This window comes from Eleginops maclovinus, chromosome 21 (assembly GCF_036324505.1).
Source record: "Eleginops maclovinus isolate JMC-PN-2008 ecotype Puerto Natales chromosome 21, JC_Emac_rtc_rv5, whole genome shotgun sequence".
Taxonomy (NCBI): domain Eukaryota; kingdom Metazoa; phylum Chordata; class Actinopteri; order Perciformes; family Eleginopidae; genus Eleginops; species Eleginops maclovinus.
The window spans coordinates 4773040-4795034 of NC_086369.1; the positions used below are offsets into that span (position 1 = coordinate 4773040).

General features: G+C 39.3%; 2 protein-coding genes across 2 annotated transcripts; both read left to right on the forward strand.

Moving 5' to 3' along the window:
* The first annotated feature begins 310 nt into the window (after window positions 1–310).
* Window positions 311–3517, forward strand: zgc:194621 (uncharacterized protein LOC795037 homolog). The gene is made up of 5 exons (XM_063912939.1): window positions 311–1198; window positions 1819–1877; window positions 1971–2054; window positions 2169–2245; window positions 2739–3517. The coding sequence occupies exons 1-5, from the start codon at window positions 795–797 to the stop codon at window positions 2778–2780; spliced, it is 666 nt and encodes a 221-aa protein (XP_063769009.1). The 5' UTR covers window positions 311–794; the 3' UTR covers window positions 2781–3517.
* A 1206-nt stretch (window positions 3518–4723) lies between these two features.
* LOC134884052 (cullin-1) lies at window positions 4724–21864 on the forward strand. The gene is made up of 22 exons (XM_063912655.1): window positions 4724–4890; window positions 11722–12105; window positions 13768–13942; window positions 14036–14203; window positions 15409–15459; window positions 15633–15723; window positions 16393–16556; window positions 16679–16841; window positions 16978–17108; window positions 17361–17468; window positions 17564–17670; window positions 17966–18014; window positions 18371–18502; window positions 18597–18714; window positions 18858–18934; window positions 19134–19252; window positions 19398–19503; window positions 19636–19683; window positions 19833–19915; window positions 20001–20106; window positions 20844–20957; window positions 21076–21864. Exons 2-22 carry the CDS (start codon window positions 11966–11968, stop codon window positions 21154–21156), a joined length of 2331 nt encoding a protein of 776 aa, XP_063768725.1. The 5' UTR covers window positions 4724–4890; window positions 11722–11965; the 3' UTR covers window positions 21157–21864.
* Window positions 21865–21995: the final 131 nt, after the last annotated feature.

The following is a 21995-nucleotide window of genomic DNA, read 5'->3' on the forward strand; positions in this document are numbered from 1 at the left end:
AGGGTAAATCATTTCGGACAATAAATCATGTGCCCTGTTTCTCTGCAGTACATGTTTTATGGTTACTCTTCAAATCAACCTCCGTGTTTATGTGGCATGTCTACATTTAAAAAGACAACCATGGATTAAGTTTGGCATATTTGCTCTAAAATTGATTATTTGCCAACTTTTTGCACCTTCTTTTCTTTTTAATGCCTCTTCAGCAAATGTTTTATCCCGGCAGATTTTGATAGACATTCTGCAACTTCTCTTATCGTAAACATATTTAGACTATTTTATTGGACATTTTACCTTCACCTTTTATGTTTGTATAAATATCCTTATTTTATTTTATTTGCACATTCTAACTTTGACTTAAAATGTTTATATAAATATTTGTCAAGGTTTTATTTCATATTAGAATAGAGAAACAACACTCGATTTCTTCTGGGATAAATGAAGTATTCTGATTCTGATGATGACTTTGATGATCTGATTCAAAGATTATATTTGGATATAAAAAGGAACTTAAACCAAAAGTACAGAAAATGTTTGAGAAATAAAAATAGTGTAACTCTTTATTTATACGTTATTTTTGTCATAAAACATTCCCTTTTCATCTTTGCGCAATGGTTCGTGCTTTTATTGTGAAAGTTTTTACCAGAACTCTTACCATGATCTTCCGGACTTCACACTTCAGTTGCTAGGGCGCAACCTCCATAGCAACCGAACACCTGAGAGTTTAAAATGTAGGTTTTTTGTGAATTTAATCGAAGAGTTGGATATTTTAAAAATGCCGGTTGTATTACCTTGACATGAAAATGCAATCTACAAAAGTTATCAAGTCAAAACAAGTGGAGGTGACGAGAAAAAATCCAGAGAAGAGCAAACCTGGGAAAGTAGGCCTACGCACGGTTAACGGACCTAGAAGTGCACCATTAGTGCCCGCTGTGCCTGCTGTGCCTGCTGTGCGTAGAAGCCGCGCGTCGACCTCCCAGCAGAGGGAAAGGGGTGAGGGGGGCACCGTGGTGAGTGGACCCGCCCGCAAACCGAGTTGTGAGAGGAGGGGCAGATCCAGCTCCACTGCCCCCAGAACAGTCACAAAGTGGCCCAGAACTGACCCGGAACACCGGAGGAGGGCCAGCTCTGTTGACCCAAAATGCCGGGAGCTGAAGGAGCAACAGGGGGTCATAGCGGAGAATAAACGTGTCAGTCACAGGTGAGCAGAGGAGGAAGAAGTAATCAGATACAAAACACTAATATCACAACTGTGAAACACTGTGTTACAAGTAAAAGTCCTGAATTGACATTTTTGATATCAAATATCAAATACAAAAGGAAGAAGTATTAAGATCCTTTGCTTGGTTAAAGATACCACACTGTAAAATACAAACAAAAAATAAACACAAAAAGTAATTATCTTTCAATCAGCAAATCCATACATTGAGTAAACTGCTCTTATAGACTGTGAATAATTCACAAAAAAACACATTTTATAAAGTGTCTAGATGTTAATGACTGTCAATAAAATACATAATGTGACTATAGCTTAACATTATGGTGGAGAACATAATTATTGTCATTTCGATTATGAATTTTCTTGAAATAATGAAATATCCAAATAATACAAAATAACTAAAACCCTATTTTGATTGGGTTGGATTGAATGTTTGCTTTTACATCAAAAAAGCCAAGCTTTTTATTTTATATTTTAGTTTGGATTCAGATTTAGGCTACACATTATAGAATCCTGTATTTCACATGAAAGAACATAGAGAAATGTCAGAAAATCCAAACATAAGTGTATTATTTTTGCCTTCTGTTCCGTTTCTGTTTCAGTAACAAAGCTTTCACGGTCATCCCCCCAAACCCCAATAAGAGAAGAGAGATCCAGAGAAGTAAGTATTTACATTCAGTTTGTAAATCAGATGTGTTCGGTCTCTGTCTTAATGTCAGGTAAATATTAACGTTTGATGTGATTGGTTGATCAGAGGCAGAGGCGGAGCTCGCTGCTTTGGAGGAGCTGAGGCTGAGCAGAGCGATGGCGTTTGTCTCCATCCACCCCAGCACTGTGGGTGAGAGAAACTGATCATTTCTATAATGAATATGTTTATTTTTAGACTTTTATATTCCAGGTGTGTGCAGAATCATATATGTTACAGAATTATGATTTGTGTTGCTGTGTTCAGGTGGCTGTATGAGTCTGGAGGAAGTACGCTTGAAGCAGCAGCAGGAAATGATGCAAGCCAAGAGGAAGCAGAAGCCGGTCAGATTTAGTATAACTATTTACAAAAATAAAATATTAACACACTAACAAACACTCATAATTAACATACATGTTTAACCAATGCTACAAAGACTGAGAAATACACAAAATATTCATTATTACATTTTTAACATATAGTTAAAGCAAAGGGTCTTTAAATAACTAATCTTGCCTTTTTTCATGCTTTTTAGACAAGGTTAGCAAATTTAAACACATCAAAATGTATTAATTCAACCGTTTCTTTATTTATACATACAAATATTTGGTATTTACCTTCATCTGCAGTACTAGTATATTTGGCTTGTTGATAATATATTATATGAATGCAGTAATGTATTCTTTTCCCCCTCTGAAATGTAGTAGAGTAGAAGTCTAAAGTAAGTAAATGTACTCAGTTACTTACCATATGTAGCAGTAGTGATATTAGTGTAATTTAGTGCACACTTTTAAACCTATAAATGAGTAATGGGTATTTCCTTTGTTGATTTTTCAGATGAAGCATCTAATGGAGCAAACACCTGTCCTGAAATCCTAGGCTTTAGGTGTTGGATACAAAAATGTAACAGTAAAATATAAATTTTTTAGATGCATTATACTACATGTTTTGTATACAGTTGTTTAGTATGTCATGTACTGTGTATTTTGTACATTAAAGGTATATTTAATACAAATCATGCAGTTTGGATAGTTTTAAAACAAGCATAAATCCACACTTTTATTGCCTAAATTTACCCCATGAGTATCTTATGCATTTTTTTTACAAAATAGCCACACACACTTGTTTTTTCAATTAATTTCAAATCATCAAAATGCGTTTTGAAATGAGCAAATACATTTCATAAATCTTATAAAGCCTCATTTGATTTGAGAAATGATTTGTTTAATGAAAAAGCATATGCATTGTTCTGAAATCTACACAACTGAGGACTTAAATAAACATTTTAAGTCCTATTGTTATTGCTATTTATCTACCGTGTGTTATCTTTTGATTAACCAGCAGAGTGTGTGTGCTTCCTGTTTCAGAGGCCGTGAGGGTGCACAGGGTTTACACATTATAATATAGCATTAATGTGTAAAAACATGACTTGTGTTTTTTTAGGAATGTATTGCTCCCTGTTTAAATAAGCTATTCTAAAGAGATTATCCATACTATAATCACAGTAGGCTTCAACATGTCGTAGCAGTTAGCTAAGGTCCTTAAATCTCTTTGTTTTTATTGGGATGATGTTACATTTGCAAGGTTTGCATAACACACGCTCATGCACAGATTAAAAGACATGGAGCGAAATGTCACCATGGTGTGTTTGTCTCATGCATGCATAATTAAAATGTCATATTAGGTGACTAAAACAATCAGTGCGCATGCGCAGGAGATATTGCAATATTTGTAGTTGAAGCAGCTGTAATTGTTTTGTGCAGCCAATGATTGTAGTCCAATACAGACGCCATTCTCTGACGCTAGTGCTGCGTTCAGGGAGCACTCATAAACTCAATTTTTCATCTGGAGAAGCTTATGTAAATATGGATGAAAGTCTGTATATCATAATTTATAACAATAGCTTCTGTTGCAAAGTGTTTTTATTTAATAAATGATTAGCAACAGCATATTTATATTAATTAACTGAAAGACATAAGATGTAAAAAAAAAAAGTACATATCAATTAATTAATTTAAGCAGAAGGTGTTATACAATTTATTTTTGTGTGTCTTATGAAACATTCTTTGGGAAATCACAACAATGTATAATCATCCTCAGAGCCAGGATTCGTCCTGGTATTTTGGTGCATTATAACAAACCCAAAAGAAATAAAAGAGATCAGAAGAAAAAACTGCATTAGTCAAGAAACATTAAACTGAAAGGATATATATAAGTAAATATGTTACAAAAGATAAGCACATCTACGATACTACTGTTTACTAAGTATAAATGTTTTCCCATGAGGAGTGAAAGCATTGATTCACTCATAGTTATTGCACATTTTTATCTCACTCAAAAATGATTTAAAGCTGTTATGAAGTTTGAACAATTGGATTATAATGTTTAAAACCACTGCTCCCATTACAGATTATCATTCTACATTCTAGACATGTATACATTAACCAACTTTATTTGCACGATGTCTGTGTTGTTGCACCTTACTTTTACAATATACTGTATACATTATCTATTTATTTTGTGGTTGCTTTACATTTTATATTAGTATAAGTACTTATATAGCTTATTCTGATTTGAGTAAGGTCCACATTTACAAGTGATGCATATTAATGCACCAATAATTGAATCCGATAATTGTCATCTTTGTTTTATTCTGCAAAATGTGTACTTTTGCTTTTGATCCTGAACTATTGTTATATTATGTATGCAGCATTCACACTAACACAGTATTTCTACACCGTGTTTCAGAATTCTTATTCATTCATTAACCCTGTTTTATAACTGCACTTTTTAGTGAAACCATGTTTCCGACTGTGCCTGAAGGCAGCATGATTCGGTGCCTGCTGAGCTGATCTTTGTGCGAACGAAGCAGAGCGTCGCAGATAGCAACGGGCAGCAAACACATACAGAGACGGCGGAAGATACAGCTTTAAGCCCCGAAAACCCACACCTATAACGGTTATACAGTTACAGCGACAGCCTTAAAATGGTAAGAAGCCTCCTCAGCCTTGTGAACGTAAGCCAGTGGCGCTATTTTCTTCATGACAATCAATTTAGCCAGGAGCTAGTTGGCTAATGCTAATGGTTAGCGAACTGTTTTCCTGACTCATTATTGAGCTGCCCGTGAAGCTAGGCTGCCATTTTACACCAACAACACAGGCAGATGGTCTCTCCTGACTACTGCGGTTTGCTCGGTCAAGGCAGAATGTATCTTTATTATAGCCCAACTATTACACATGTATCTAAATGAATCAAAAATGTGGTCAAAATAGAGATGGTATTTTAATTTAAAGCAGCACCAGGCAGCCAAGCTAACGTCACCTACAAGCTAACTGGCTAATCGAGCCTGAGAAGCTAATGATAGTTAGCAGTATTGCGTAGCAGTGTTTGTCTTCATTCGCAGCTCAGCGTTGGATAATCTCAACAAACAGTTAGAGAAACATTCGGCGTACACCTTTATCGTTTTTGAAGAGATGGTTACACTGTCGTAATTTAGCTAACGCTGCTACAGTTCGTGATTAAAGCGAGCAGATCGGCCCTCTTGAGGGAAGGGTAGTGATTTTGAACATGACACTGGGCTCACACACTCCTCGAATACCTGGAAAATACCTGGTCCGTGCCACTTCTAGGCCTGGAGATGTGAGGTTAATAAGAAAAAGGATAGAAAGACACGTTTTTGATAAGACGCTGCATGATAAGGACCCAGCTCCTGGTAAAAGGAAAGTTGGTTTCTGACCATCTCTTTCTCTCATGTATAAAGAGAAAACTTACACATTTGGCAAACCTGGTTGTTAAATCTCTATTCACATACGCTACTTTTTTGTTAAGGAAGTTTGTGAATACTCAACATAGTCCAAGGTGTCATGGGAAGTTGACAAGGGGTAGATCAAATTGTGAGATCTTTTGTTGTTTTATGAGCCAGTTTTCAAGAATGCCTTCTGTTTGCGCAGACAGATGGAGTGCTTTATAGGCCACACATTTATTAAAACACTAACTACAGCAAGTAAGTTGAGAAGTACATATCTAATATATTCATACCAACATTGTCTAATATGAATATGCATTTATGGAAGATCTGTATTTTTTGCTGCCACACTAAAAGGAACACCTGAAAGAGCCATGTGTAGTACAATTGTTATTCCTACGTCTGGAGATGTAAGAAACAACTGATAACCCTTAGATGTTGGGGAGTGTATTTAAGGACCCCCTCTCGTGGGTTGCTTACTGGCTTTCTGCTTTACAGTTAGGAGTATTTTGCCTAATTTTAAGGAAAAAGCAAACACTCACAGTTGCTATGTGTTTGTTTACAATGTGGTAGAGCCTTACTGTTTATCTTGGATTGTTTATGCATTTGTACAGCTTTTTAAAACATTTAGGTTGTCAAGAATGTATTTTTCACTTGTACTTTAAGTATAAGATTGCTGCATTTATGTGTGCTCTGTTCTTTTCATTTTGAAGAAGTTGAAGATTTTCCATATAAAGATACACATTTATAGAATAGGCTTAGTATAGATGAAGTCAAATTCAGAAATGCTTAGTTAGGTTAGAGATTTAAAAGAAACATATTCATTTATTATGTTTCTCTGATGAACATAATGTACGATTGAACATGTTTTGCAATAGTGTGGAAATGTCTACAGCTCTTCCTGAGCAGGACTTTTGGCAAGTCAACAATATGTGAACATGCTGTAACCATTCACTTGTTAATATAGATATCAAAACATGAGGCTTTGCTCCTGAATTGTGAGATGTTCTGCTTCCCTCTGTCTTTATTTTGAATCATAGTATGATATATGACAAGAAAAGCATCAGACCCTCACATTAGAGAAGCTGGAACTCATGTTTCACAAAGTAAAATAAACAGAATAGTTGCCCACATTTTTTCAGTGGTAACTCTTAATTGCTTTCTTAATTTAGGTAGATCATTTTAAGTATAAAGGAGTAAAATAAGTGTTGTATAGCTTCTCCTGCTGCAAAATCAGTCTGCTTTTGAAGATGAAATGTCATCTCAGCGATGATAAAGCCACCTCTTTTACCTGGCCTGACCCCCCCACACACACACACACTCTGTGTCCTCTGTGAAGTGACAGCGCTGAGGGCACTGATAGTAGAGTCTATCTAAAGAGCTGTGAGTCTCTGTTGCTCTTCTGAATGCTGAGCAACACAAATCAAAAGCTGCTTACATTAAAGAAATGCCCTCTCGTGTTGCCTTACCCGGCTCATGATCGGTTACTCACTCACTCACTCACTCACTCACTCACTCACTCACTCACTCACTCACTCACTCACTCACTCACTCACTCACTCACTCACTCACACGCTCCTCGCTGTGGTTTTTCTTGAGGTTTATTTCTCCCTCTCATAGTTTGTTGTTTTAAGTTTGGCTCACCCAACCCCAATTGTAAGGAAAGGAGATTTTGCTTTGTTATTGTTTGGGTTTTTAAATGTAGGGTATTTGGTTGTTGAGTCTGAACTCGATGAACTTGGTAAACAGATTCACCAGGATGAGCTTTTATTTCCCACCAGCACCACCACTCTCTCTCCACCACCACTCCCTGCATCCTTCCCCTTCAGACACGCTAGTTCCTGAGTAAGCATTATTAGGCAATACACAAGACAGTACAGATTTATTTTCTGTCATTTGGCAGAAAAATCAAGTTCTTAACTTAAAACATGCCGGTATTTTAGCAGATAGCAGGGTGAGACTTTTAAAACGTTTGTGGCCAATTTTTATTTAAATACAAAAAAACTAATTTGCTTTGCTCACTTAGCAATTTGTGAATGCTTACTTTGTTTGCTGCTACAATATGGTGTGTTGGTTTCCCCTCTTTGTCCTCAGTTAGTCTCTTCCATCCCACCATGGAGAGTTGTTTTTACTGATTATTTGTTTTTGGTTGTGGGTAATAAGCTACAGTTTAATGTTCTTTCTCTTTCATAAAATGTAGAGTATGTAAGCATCTTGACAGTGACTTTGGTGTCGTCAGGGTTTATGAGTCACACATTTGAATGTTTAGTTGAACACCTTGTGGAAGCAGCTTATTGCCACTATGAAAATGACAATAACAGGTCCATCTTAAGTGAGCCTTAGCAACTGACGATGGCAAGTATCGTTAGCAGCCCTTATTTCTTCCGTATATGTGAGTTCAAGTCTGATTCATTGACATGGTTTGCTCTTTCCGGCCAACAGTATTAAGCCCAAAGATGCTTAAATTAATATGTATATAACAAGTAAAACCACCACGTCACAGAAGCTACAACTTGCTTATGTGTGGCATTGCATGAAACAAAATAGTTTGGAATTTGCCTTAATGTTTTCAGCTCTGACTCTTAATTGTTGTAGTATGACACAACACTTGTTGGCAGACACATACAGGCCATGTGTTCCCTGAAAAGAAAATGTTCCCCGAACCCAGTCCTTTGCTGCTTTCTGCCCCTTGTGGAGGGGGGACAGGCCAACCATGACACAGGGATTCCTGTTTCACAACAAACTTTCTAGCAACTGTTGTCACTTGCCGAGCAGTACTCGACAACTGATTACAGGTCATATCCTGAAGCAGGACATGTATATAATAGCTTCTGCTGTGGGAATCTGAAATCGGATCCCAGTGCTGCTGTGAAGGGCACCTTTCTTCTGTGAGCACCGAAAAACAAGCGCTCCACTCCTGTAGCAGAATGAGGTATACTACCTCGGTATTGTCTGCCCTAGTTACCATAGCAACTGCTGGAGTGCCTCAGGTAGACAGGGTTGCCTTTTCTGAGTTTGGTTGAGGATCTGATGAAGAGGAGTGGAGGCTGAAACAAGTTGGAAGTCTGGGCCCCGCATCCTTCACCATCCAAGAACAGATGCAGCAATTTCAGTTGTCTAATGAATTGGCGTATAACAATGGACTGTCCTCAGCATTACATTGTTATATGTGCTTGAGACTGAGGCTGGGCGTGGAGAGGAAGACAGATTTTGGTGACTGATGAAGGCCCATGATGTGCCTCGTGCTTTACTGCTGTGTCACAGCTTTGCCTCTGCCTCACTGCCTCCCTTTATCATCCTGCCCATAGCGTAGAAAATAAGTATGAAATGTTTAAATCATACATTTTACTGGGTAAACGGCACGGTGAACTAGCAAATATTAGTTTTTGTTGAAACAAACATTAACTCCTAGCACCTTTTCAGTTATGATACTTTTTTTTGTTTCAGTAATGTTCTTTTTCCTATTGGTTTTAGGTTGTGACAATATTCTTCTATGTTCTGCTTTGAATTTGGGGAAGAACACAGGCATGATAGAAAGACAGCAAATGTATCTGTCTGAATTACTTTGATAATCCATTAATAAGTCAAGATTTTCCTTGTTCAAAATATTTCCGTTTTGATATGTTGGTGCGACGAAACAAACAACTTTTGATAGTCATTTCTTTCCTTTTTTATTTTAATTTTTTAAAGGTCTCCTATCATGCTATATTTTAACAATATATTGTAGGGCAATATCTATACAAAACTTGTGTGAAGTGTTTTGCTCAAAATACCAAAAAGATCACCCATTGTAGCCCATTGTCCCTCCTGCAGACATCCTGCTGAATACACAGACACACAGCTACACGCGGGGATTCAACTCGTGACTGTATATTGCGGACGATAGGTCGGGACGTGTCACGTGGGTGGGACCTTGCCAGGAGTTCAATGTAAAGCCAGCCCATATTTCTGTCATATCGGCAGCAAATCTGGATCAGCTCATTTGTACCCCCGTTTTAGAGATGTGGGTAAGGAGGAAAAGAGAGGGGTGTAATTTTCTGACATTTTGTGAGTCTCCTTAAACACCCGGGACACACATTTATGTGTAAAATACATCAAAAAGTGCATTTTGCATAATAAGGGACCTATTAAAGCAGTACTTTTAAATGCAGCCCTAGTAAAATAATATTACATATTCTGTTAAGTTTAACAAAGCTAGCTGTATGTGTATTCTTTAATGTAACTAATATAAACAAATATATAAAATATAAACTTGTATCATAACAAACCATATTTGCTGACTCATTTAAGACCTAAACTTCAGTGTTTTGTCTTCCCACGTCCTTATAAGCAGCTGCAGATTTGTAGCTGCTGTCACTGAAGATGCTCAGACGTCATGAGTTCACTCAGTGTCCGGCGTCAACAGGGACAGGAAGTAAACAGAGCCGGTCACTCAGCTTCTTCTCCTTTCCACTGACAGACTTCTGCACTTGTCACGTCCTGAATCTCTGGCTGACCCTAATGGCTGAGAACGTCCGGAGACGGCCAGCGTTGCATGCCTGCTCCCTCTAAATATCTAAATATAGCAGCGCTGCCTACATGCACACAGCCCTTTCTACACATGCACACTCCCTTTCGTCTCTGATTCTGCTAGGCACTGTTATAAAGAAACCTTTTTCCTTAAATGAAACACATCAGATTGAATTGTTGTCATGCAGCAGCGGTTGAAATAGGGCTGCAGCTAATGATGCTTTCCTTTGTGGTACTCAGACAAATAATCATTTTCATTAGATGAACTGCAATTTTTTCAAAAACAAATCTCCCAGATTCCGGGGATGACAACTTCTAATAGCTGTTTTTCTTTTTACAAAAGTACAATACATACTGACATTCAGTTTGAAATAAAATAAAACCTGACCTAAAATTGCTTCTACAATAGTTCTGAATGCACAACTCATTTGATCAGATATTCAAGACAGATCCAATCTTTAGTATTTTCTATTGTTTTTACTGTCATCTGTTGTCACTTTCTGTGCGGCTTGTAAGACGTCTTTACTGCCAACTGTGGGCTTCATTTACCAGCTCCTCTTGTCCTGACAGTGGGGATGAAATTACAGCTTCAGGTCTGTCAATTAGCCTTAATGATTTTGCCTCCTTGGACTTTCATTAGTGCCACTGTTAAACCAGCTGCTGCTACTCTTGTGATAGTGTTGCGGGCATGCCCTGACCCGATTTTCATTACGAGGAGGGGTAAAAGTTGATTCACAAATGCCCCAAAAAATCTGTTTTTGAATGTTAAGGTCTGAAAGAGGCTTTTGGACTAATGCTTGAACATTATTGGCTTTTAGTGTCTAATAAGGAACCTTGTAGATGATGGAGTCTTGGCACTGGAGTGGACTGGTGGAGGAAATGAGAAGTGGACTAATCTGTTATTAGCTGAGTTACGTCAGGGCGGTTCAGAACCGTGTGTGAAGGGATCAGCGCCAGGTGTCAGCAGATGACCTTACTAACCCGTAACAGTACTGAGGAAACTGAAGATTCTTAAAAGATAGTTGCTTCTGGGATTTGAAATGAATCCTGATAATTACCAGCCTTTTTTATCCAGCCTCTCTAGGAGTGAGTCCTCTTCTCGAAAATTAGTCAACATTTCTTCCTGTAGCTCGTCTGGAAGTCAATGGTTTTTTGAACGTGTTTTTGCCGTTTGTTCTATAAAATACGTCAGTGAGTTTAAAAAAGTTGGTTGCGAACAAATGAAACGTCATCACACCGAACATTAGCTGCCTTTAGCTTAGCAGTGGTGGCATGAAGTAATTTGACCACTCCGTAGTTCCTTTATAGCCCCAACCTTAGCTCTTTACTTCCAAAATCATAAAGTGCTTTGATGTAGAGATTATCAGGCTGAATAAAAAGTGTAAGTATAATAAAGGTGTGTTTGCAACAGAGCTTATTTTCTGTAATAATCCAAAATCAATTTGGATTTTTGTAAAGGAAACCAGGGAGATGCTACCTTCTGCGTCTGTTTACAAAGATACGTCATTACTGCACCACTCTATAACAAATCATAATGCCCTTTTTCTCTTTGCCTCATTTCTTTAGGTCATCTGGTGAGGATTGCCCAAGCTTTTAGGTGGAGGAGTGGCAGACAGCGCCACCCAGGCGTGCAGAGTGGGACTGCATCCCGCCCCACAAAACGTCCACCAGCTTCCCGAAGCGCTGCCGCCCGATGGACCGCGCACTCTGAGAGCAGAGCGAGAGCCAGGACAGACACCAAGCGAGGAGCGGAGCGGGGGGAGAGGACAGGGAGGGCATTGTTCGCTAGGGAGAACTCACGGGCTCCACGATGTCGTCGAACAGGACCCAGAACCCCCACGGACTGAAACAGATAGGCCTGGACCAGATATGGGACGACCTGCGGGCGGGCATCCAGCAGGTTTACACACGGCAAAGCATGGCCAAGTCGCGCTACATGGAACTCTACACGTATCCTGCTCTGAGGATTATAGATTTCAATGTTGGATGAGGATAAATCCATCAGGTGCTCAAAGGAAAATAAATACATTAGGGCTGGTAATTGGCAATGATGACCTTGATTCAGGGGTTACAATAAGGTGGTGTATTGCGATTTGTCTTTTGATTTAATTTGAGGGAAGCTGTCACACTAAAAAGAACACACCACATATGCATAAAACGGCAATCAGACAGGGGGACCATCTCAGGTACAAATGACTATATATACTGTAAATGAAATTTATAGTATCCAAAAAAACGTAATATCCAGCTACTGTATCAAAAGGTTCTTACACACCTTAAATTAAATGGCAGCAATTTTTTTAGTTTAGCTTCCAAATATTTTTGGGATCTTTTTGACTGTTAGTAACAAAAAGCTAGCATTTAAAAAATATATATTTCAGCTGAAAACGGTTGGCTGTGTTTATCAATTTTTTTGTCCAACTGATAGTCAAAATAACTGAACCAGCAATGTAAACTATCTTAAATATTCTTAGTGATGACCATACTTACTCACTAGTTAATTTCCCTCATGGCTGATGCATTCGTCCAACAGTGACACAAATATTCACCAGTTTGTTACCAGTTTTCATTCAGTATCCACCATGGGTGTGTGGTAAAGTATATTCATGGCAGTGGCTTTCTTCCTTTTAAAACCAAAACCTGCCCAACTAAATCCTGAATCCCTAAGTCCTGAAAATAAGAAATAATACTGTAATTCATTATAACATCAACTTCCAAACTGTTCAAAGAAGGATATTTTTTAATTTATTTGTTGGTTTTTTCAAAAGGTGTGTACACTGTTCAAGTAGTCCTTAAGAATACTGGAATAGTTATCCAATGTATTTCCTTTATGAAAAACAAACATTGATTTCAGCTACAGTTGTGTTACTGTGACGTACACCAAGAGATGACACATTTAGTTGTATGATAAACTTCTGTAGTTACGCTCCGTTCCAGAAAAACAGGATGGGATCATTTCCCAGAAGTATGCAAACATCCATAAAATCTAATAAGTGTAATCTGTAATCGCTCCTGTCAGAGATAACGGGAATGATTTAAACTTTATACGAGCTTCAATCTTAGAATTACGTATTTCCCCTTTCAGAGCTTTTTGGCCCATGGTTATCACTGGTTAGCTACCCCTGTTATAATATTAGAGTGAAGCGGTAATCTTTTATGAGAACACATCAAAAATGTTCCTGCTACCCTTTGTTTTATTTGAAGAAAAAGCCTGACATTGCTGATTTATTTGATCAGAGATCCGCTTCAGCTTGGAAATGTGTTTGTACCGCAAGTTATTTACATTCGACTAGTCCTTCCTTTTTTAGTCTAATAAAAACTTGTAAAACTCAACAGAAACAAAATAAGTCAAATCTATTTTAGTTAGTCTTTCCATTTCCACTCTGGTTTAATCAAAAATAAAAGTTATATTATAGATCTTCTAGCGAAAGTGTCCCCCGCTGTTTCTGATTCGTTGTGCCCCCTGAGCAGCAGCTGTCACTCATTTGAGACACAGACCATTACATTTACAAAACTAAATGATTAATAACCCTCCTGGTTTCAGCTCTGGTGAGGATACCCTGGTCTATGATGTGTATTGTTTCTGTGTTTATTCCTTAACCCCTCCCTCAGACATGTATATAACTATTGTACCAGCGTGCACCAGTCCAGCCAGGGCCGGGGTTCTGTGCCTCCAGCCAAGCCCCCTAAAAAGTCCACCACCCCGGGCGGGGCTCAGTTTGTAGGCCTGGAGCTCTACAAGCGGCTCAAAGAGTTCCTGAAGAACTATCTGACTAGCCTGCTCAAGGTCAGTCTTTTTCGCTGGGATTAAAACACTTCCTGTGTGTGTTTCACCCTCCCGCATTTCACTTATATCTCTCCCTGTTTTATTCCGCTGCAGGATGGCGAGGATCTAATGGACGAGTGTGTGTTGAAGTTTTACACCCAGCAATGGGAGGATTACCGTTTCTCCAGTAAAGTCCTCAACGGGATCTGCGCCTACCTCAACCGTCACTGGGTCAGACGAGAGTGTGACGAGGGACGCAAAGGCATCTACGAGATTTACTCGGTGCGTCTAAATATCTCGCTGCCAGTGTACAGCCGATGCATGTACATTTACCAAAGTAGAACCCTGTTGAAATACTTTTACTGGAGTATTCGATTTACTGTCTCTTTTTTACTTCTACTCCACTGCCATTTGAAAGCAAATGTTTGAGTTTTTTTAATGGATCACTGATTATAGTCCATTGATATAATGTTAATGAATGAATGAACCTTACTTGTGATGGAGAATCCCTTCACTTTTGTATCACTGCCCATACTTGAGTGAAAGATCCGAGTACTACTACAACCTCTGTTCGGAGTACAAGTTAAGTTAACACTCTCTGTGTGTTTAGATCCAAGAAGGTATTTTCAGCTTCTAATCTCAATTCTTCAACCTGTTATTGGAAGTAATGGTTTTGTGTTTTAAAGCATGAAAGATAGAGAGAACCACTCAAAGTTGTTGTGCGTAACCTTTTTATGTCATAGTTTTGCAGTGCACAGTAAAAATACATCTAAAGTGGTTACATTACCCCGACACACTGGGAACAACAAACTCAACCTGAGGGGTCATTAAACCTTTTTTCGGTTTCCCTTCCTTGAGGACGGATGAGTAAATGTTTCTGACTTTTCTATAAATGTAAAGTCATTCCTTAAGTACAGGGCTCGTAAAAGTCTTTGTACCTTTAAGGTAAGGTGTGTGGATTTGAATGTACTCGTTGCCAGCATAATCATCTCTTCATCTAAGCAATCACTTATGTGAGCCAAAATTATAGACGAGTCCTCTGTTGATACAATATGATTGCAGCGGATATACAGGAGTGCTGTTAGCTTTATTTATTGCAACTGCACCTAAGATGTGACGACAAAAGATTCAAGAATCTGGAAACTTTTTGGTTTCAGTTCCTTTTTAAATGTGCTTGAATTTCACCCTTAAAGGACCTATGAGGGAGTTTAATGCGGGGTCTGATTACTGTGGATTAGTTTATGAATCTCTTGCCAATTATTCTTGAATATGTAAACATGAAATACCCAAAAGTTACTGTTTTCTGAGGAAATGGAAGATTAAAATAACAGTCTGGTGCATGCCTCTAAGGGCTGAAGATAGATTTCAGCAGGATTTGAAGTACAAAATGAGGTTGGCCCGTAAGAAACATTCAGCCTAAGTTCTTGACTTTGTGTTGTTTACTCTCTCACGTTTCTCTCCTCTCCTACACTGCTGTTCCCTCTCAGCTGGCACTTGTGACCTGGAGGGAATGTTTATTCCGACCTCTCAACAAACAGGTTTGTTACTTTTCCTTTCGTGGACGCGGGGGGAGAAATAACACTGAAAAGAAAATGCAAACAGTTTATAGTTTACAGTATATTACGTTTTTTGTGCCTTTTTTAAGTTACCTGTAAAGCTCTTAATTCCATTATTTTTGCCACAAAGGAGCTAAACAAAGATCTGTTTACAGGTAACAAATGCTGTGCTGAAGCTGATAGAGCGAGAGCGCAATGGCGAGACCATTAACACTCGGCTGATCAGCGGTGTGGTTCAGTCCTATGGTAGGTCAACAACACGGAGAACAACTCAAAGAGAAACAAACAGCTGTTCTTTGCAGGCTTTATACAACGCAGACAGCCAAGTACTCTGAGGTCCTTTACTTCACTCCTCACTGGAAATATTAGTTATTTTCTTTCTATCAAGCTTCAAGAGATAGAGATTTGGCATTTTGGATTTGACTAAGTTGAACTAAAATATGATTAACCCAGAAAAAGAGGTCAAGCCTCACTACCGTAAACTATGATTACTCTTAACATACAGGGTTTGTATGAAGTGTACAATATTTGTTTTGTTGTCATGAATTAATCTCTGACAGTCATCAGTCAGTGGAAGACATTGGTATGAGTTCGATATTAAGCCAACACGGTCTTAATTGGTCTAAAGAAACAACCTAAAAAATACCTGACTTTATGTCGAACATGTGCAGGAATAAAGAAGTTATTCCAGGTAAAAATAGGATGTGTAGAAATTGAATGATTTTGTTAGGCAAGCTAGAAGGTCAGGTCAGTTGCGAGTATTTCCAGAAGAAGTTGCCTTTTATATCCTCTTAAAGTGGCCATGACATTATGAGAGACAACCATTTGAAAACACTATTGCAGGTTTTATCATGAACTTCTCCTCACATTAACCCTTGCTCCTCCCCTGTGTCCCCCCCTCTCCTCCCCCTGCAGTTGAACTGGGTCTAAACGAGGAGGACGCCTTCGCCAAAGGCCCCACGCTGTCCGTGTACAAGGAGTACTTTGAGTGTCAGTTCCTCACGGACACAGAGCGCTTCTACACGCGCGAGAGCACCGAGTTCCTGCAGCAGAACCCGGTCACTGAGTACATGAAGAAGGTACCCCGCCTTTCACCCTTAGTCTGAGAGTGATAGTTGTTCAAGAATCAAGGGATCTATTAGTAAGCATAGTTCATCATCATTATCTTCTGGTATTAAAGAGTGTTTGTCTTGTGCCTCAGGCGGAGGCTCGTCTGCTGGAGGAGCAGCGGCGTGTGCAGGTGTATCTCCACGAGTCCACACAGGACGAGCTGGCCCGGAAGTGTGAGCAGGTCCTGATCGAGAAACACCTGGAGATCTTCCACACCGAGTTCCAGAACCTGCTGGATGCAGACAAGAATGAAGGTAAACCTGCAATCTGAATTTCAATGTCTAATTTGGAAATTTTAAAAATAAATAAAAAAGTCTCAGCTCAAAAAATAAGGAAGAAGTTTGTATTAAAAGGTGTTTTTAAAATGTCTCCCCCTCTTCCTCTCCTCAGACCTGGGCCGGATGTACAACCTGGTGTCGCGGATCACAGATGGCCTCGGAGAACTGAAGAAACTTCTGGAGACTCACATCCACAACCAGGGCCTGGCTGCCATCGAGAAGTGTGGAGAGGCCGCGCTCAACGTATGTTAAATAATATAAAACAGAGAGGGAGGGAAACCCATATTTGAGAAGCTGAAAACATCCATTTAACATTAAAACCGAGTAAGCTGCTATTAAAATAATTTGTATTGTTACATTTGCTTTTCTTGCATCATGAAGGTACAGGAATCTGATAATTTTCCAGAATAAGTTTTAAAGCTGTGGCCGGTACATAATGTTACAATTTGGAAAAGATACTTTAATGGCACTAAATACATCTGTGTTTTCCTCCAGGACCCCAAAGTGTACGTGCAGACCACGCTGGACGTCCATAAGAAATACAACGCCTTGGTCATGTCTGCCTTCAATAACGACGCCGGCTTCGTGGCGGCGCTCGATAAGGTACTAAATATCTTTCCAAGTAAATTATCTGAGGACCTTTGTGTTACTTCCTCATCATTTTCAGATGTAATTCTAAATTGTAATTATTTTCAAAGGCGTGTGGTCGCTTCATCAACAACAACGCCGTCACCAGGATGGCTCAGTCCTCCAGCAAATCTCCAGAGCTGCTGGCCAGATACTGCGACTCTCTACTGAAGAAGAGGTGTGCTTTATGTCTTGTGTGCACCTGAATAAGATCGCTGCCATCTGAAAACTCTCTTATTGATCTTTATTATCAAGATATCATGGTTTTGAAAAAAAATAATTCTGTATAAGACAAAACTAGTTTAAGGTCGTTAGTCTTTTCAGGTGTAGTGTCACCACTGAGTGTTTATTAAGGATTTTGAGCAATGCAAATCAAGAGACAGATGAAACAATCTAAGTTAGAATAAGACTAGAAATACATGTGTTTTCTCTTTATACACCCATAAATTATAACCTGTTTGTTTTCACTCAAGCTCTAAAAACCCAGAGGAGGCAGAACTGGAGGACACACTCAACCAAGTGGTGAGATACTGTGATCTGTGTGTGTGTGTTTGCAAAAATATACCCATAATACAGTGTGCTTCTGTTCATGTTGTAGCAGCAGCTGTACTGAACCACTGACCCAGTTACTCTTGTGTTATCTGTTATAAAGATGTGGTTCTTTTCCAGTTCCAGCCACTGTGCAGTTCACATATGTTTAGACTATGGTATCTGAAAGAATTAAACTTGGATTTCTTGCTAAATATAATTGATTCACACTGTTTTCCAGTTACTTTTTATTTAATCTTAAAGAATTTCATGTTGTACTTTTATACACCACTTACATTTTCTACATTGTCTCTAACCTTTTTGTATGTTTATTTCTTTCCTCTTCTCAGATGGTTGTGTTCAAGTACATCGAAGACAAAGACGTTTTCCAGAAGTTTTACGCTAAGATGCTGGCCAAGCGCCTGGTCCACCAGAACAGCGCCAGTGACGATGCCGAGGCCAGCATGATCTCCAAACTCAAGGTGTGTGTGTGTGTGTACTCAAAAACATCCACAGCAGCACTAAACCTCAGCTTCCCGAACACCTCACGCTGATTTTGTGTTTTTTTCCATACAGCAAGCGTGTGGCTTTGAGTACACGTCCAAACTGCAGCGCATGTTCCAGGATATTGGAGTCAGTAAAGACCTGAACGAACAATTCAAGAAACACCTGACCAACTCTGAGCCTCTCGACTGTGAGTACACACACTGCTTTTGATGCTAATCATTACATTGAAATGTATCTCTAAATTCTGATTTCAGCTTAGACAGAGCTACTAAATGCAAAGCACATTAAACCTACCTGAGTACAAACTGATTTGATGTGTGTATCTTGCAGTGGACTTCAGTATCCAGGTCCTTAGCTCTGGGTCTTGGCCTTTCCAGCAGTCCTGCACCTTTGCTCTGCCTTCTGAGGTAAAACCAGTTAAAGTCATTAAAAAACCCTTAGTCCTCACTGCAGAAGACGGTGTAATGAGGAAATGAAAATCCGCAGCATGATTTACCTTTATTCTGTTCCTACTGTGGGATAAAAATGTGTTTCTGTTGCTGTTACTTGATTTTGAGCCGTAGATCTTCCGGTCTAACTCCACTTTCTCTCTCTCTCTCCGTTCAGCTGGAGCGAAGCTATCAGCGCTTCACAGCGTTTTACGCCAGCAGACATAGCGGCAGGAAGCTCACCTGGCTCTACCACCTGTCCAAAGGAGAGCTGGTCACTAACTGCTTCAAGAACAGGTACATGTTTCTGCTCAGCTTTAGGATATTTACATGTTGTTTCTTCCTATTGTACATGTTTGTCACATACTTGCACTGTTAAGCAGCTTTGAGGAGCCTGCACTTTGATTCGTTTTCTTACTGAACCTTTTGTTGTTGTTTGCAGGTACACGCTGCAGGCCTCCACCTTCCAGATGGCCATCCTGCTGCAGTACAACACGGAGGACAGCTATACTGTGCAGCAGCTGACCGACAGCACACAGATCAAAACGGTGAGCTTCAACACATTCTTACAATCTTAACCTTATACATCATGTGGTGGCTGCATCTATTCCTGCAACACAAGATATTGGAAATAAGCAGAAGTATTTGTCCACTAACAGAGTTTTATTTATTTATTTCAGGACATTCTGGTTCAAGTTCTGCAGATTTTGTTAAAATCCAAGCTGCTGGTGAGTAAAAAAATATTGATCCTGATTTTGGTATTTTGTTTCTTTCCTTCTTCCTTGTGTTTGTTGTAAGAAGGTTAGATGTGCAGGGTTGCCTCAGGAGGTGTGGTTAAAAATATGTTTGTGTTCAGATCTGTTTGTGTGTCCTACAGGTGATGGAAGACGAGAATGCCAACGTGGACGAGGTGGAGTTCAAACCAGACACCGTCATCAAACTCTTCCTGGGATACAAGAAGTGAGCAAAGACGCATCGATCACAGCTAATGTCTCCTTGCTGCTGAAGACATGTTTATTATATTTACTTTGCTCTCGCTCCACAGTAAAAAGCTGAGGGTGAACATCAATGTACCGATGAAGACGGAGCAGAAACAGGAGCAGGAGACCACCCACAAGAACATTGAAGAGGACCGGAAGCTCCTCATCCAGGTGACCGTTCACACCTCTACACATTTAATATTCACCTCACTTTATCAAACGCTCATCTGATGTATTTGTCAACAGTCTTTCATTTCATTTAGTCAGAGTAATTTAGTCAAATGTATATTTCAAAATTATGTAAATGATTTACAAAACCAAATATGATATACTTAACCATTTTGGCATAACATTTAATTGGATAATCGATTGCAATTGATAAGTCTTTCAGCTTAATCATGTTTGAGAATAACAGCGTTAAAAGAGAAAAAACAGCCCAAAAAATATTGTAATTCAATATTATGCAACCTCTACTGACTTGCATATTATAAGTCTTTATCATGACCATTAATAAATATCTGTCTTGATATTTTTAACCGCTTTTTATATGCCAGTTTGTTGACATAAAGAAACTATAAAATATATCCTCTGCCTACTCAGTGCTAGGGGATTTCTTTCATTTTCACACCGTGTGATATGTCAATGTTGGCATCATCATTAACTGCGATGAATTTGTTTTGGCCAGGAAACCAGTAAATGGTTTTCATCCCATAGAGCAAACAAAGGGGAAGCCAGGGCTCTAGATGTAAAGCCTGATATAACACAAAGCAGGATTCAGTGTGCTTAGTGCAAAGTGTTTTAAATGCATCTTTATTTCTCCTGAGAGATGTAATTGTAAAATGTATTTGAGAACAACAACAACAGAGCAATCATGATTTTTCTTTGCAATAATGAATGTGTGTTTTCAGGCGGCCATAGTGCGGATCATGAAGATGCGGAAGGTCCTGAAGCACCAGCAGCTTCTGGCTGAAGTCCTGAATCAGCTGTCGTCTCGATTCAAACCCAGAGTCCCAGTCATCAAGGTAACACACGGATATGAACATTACAATGCCCTCATCTCGTCATACTGTTGTTTCCCTCTTGGACACATGCACTGCAGCTTTTTGTTTGTGTTGATTTCATTTTATTGTGTTTTATCAGAAATGCATCGACATCCTTATCGAGAAGGAATACCTGGAGAGAGTGGACGGAGAGAAGGACACGTACAGCTACCTGGCCTGAACGCCCCCCCTTCCCCGCCGGCTCTCCTCAGTTTTATTTGTTATCTTTTTCATTTTTTTTTTTTTATTTTATGTCTGAGTAATAAAGTGAGGATCCCTCTGAGCAGCGGCCATGTTGTAAGTGTGTCGCCGACAACAAAACATCCAGCCCAAGGGGGGAGGAGGGTGAGGACTTTTTCCTGAACCCCTCCTGTTGAGGGCGGGAAATCCTGTCTACATGCTCGCCTGTCCCGTCCCATGCGTAGGACTCAAACACACACACTTCCTTCTTGTCATATTGTAAATAACAACACAGACTCTAAGAGGAAAAAACAAAAAAACCCTACTCCCTTCTTTACATAGCGCAAACATAATGAATTAGCCAATCAGAGGAGAGCCGCATCCAAAGGTTTCTGCATGCTACTGCCTACCTGCACCACGGTGACCACGAAAAAGATTAAAAAGTAAAAATAAAAGTCGAGTCACTGGGCAGTTTCCCCGTACGACGACGCTGACGCCGCTCCTGTAATTTAAAGTGTGCGACTGAACCGGAGGAGGAGTGGTGAGTGTCGGCCGCCATGACGCTTCTTCACCTGCTGAAGGTGTTTTTGGTTCAAGGTCGGTCGGGTTCATGCAGGAGGCCTGTTTCATTACTGACGGTGGACATTTGTATAGTGTGGTTCATTTTCTAAATGTGTGATAAATAAAAATAAGGAAAGATTTCTCTAAATGTTCTCCTGAGACTCTGTTTGCACCTCACTTGCCTGTTTCAATGGATCTATGATTTCTTCACTGGGTTTTTATTGGTCTCGTTCATGTTATGTAATATAAAAACATTTAAGAACTGAAACATAATGTGAA

Coding starts and splice junctions, on each gene's coding strand:
- LOC134884052 (XM_063912655.1), top strand. CDS start 11,966: ATGTCGTCGAACAGGACCCAGAACCCCCACGGACTGAAACAGATAGGC. Junction 18,015..18,370: donor AGGACACACTCAACCAAGTG/GTGAGATACTGT, acceptor TCCTCTTCTCAG/ATGGTTGTGTTCAAGTACAT. Junction 19,916..20,000: donor CTCTTCCTGGGATACAAGAA/GTGAGCAAAGAC, acceptor CTCGCTCCACAG/TAAAAAGCTGAGGGTGAACA.
- zgc:194621 (XM_063912939.1), top strand. CDS start 795: ATGAAAATGCAATCTACAAAAGTTATCAAGTCAAAACAAGTGGAGGTG. Junction 1,878..1,970: donor GAGAAGAGAGATCCAGAGAA/GTAAGTATTTAC, acceptor TTGGTTGATCAG/AGGCAGAGGCGGAGCTCGCT. Junction 2,246..2,738: donor CCAAGAGGAAGCAGAAGCCG/GTCAGATTTAGT, acceptor TTGATTTTTCAG/ATGAAGCATCTAATGGAGCA.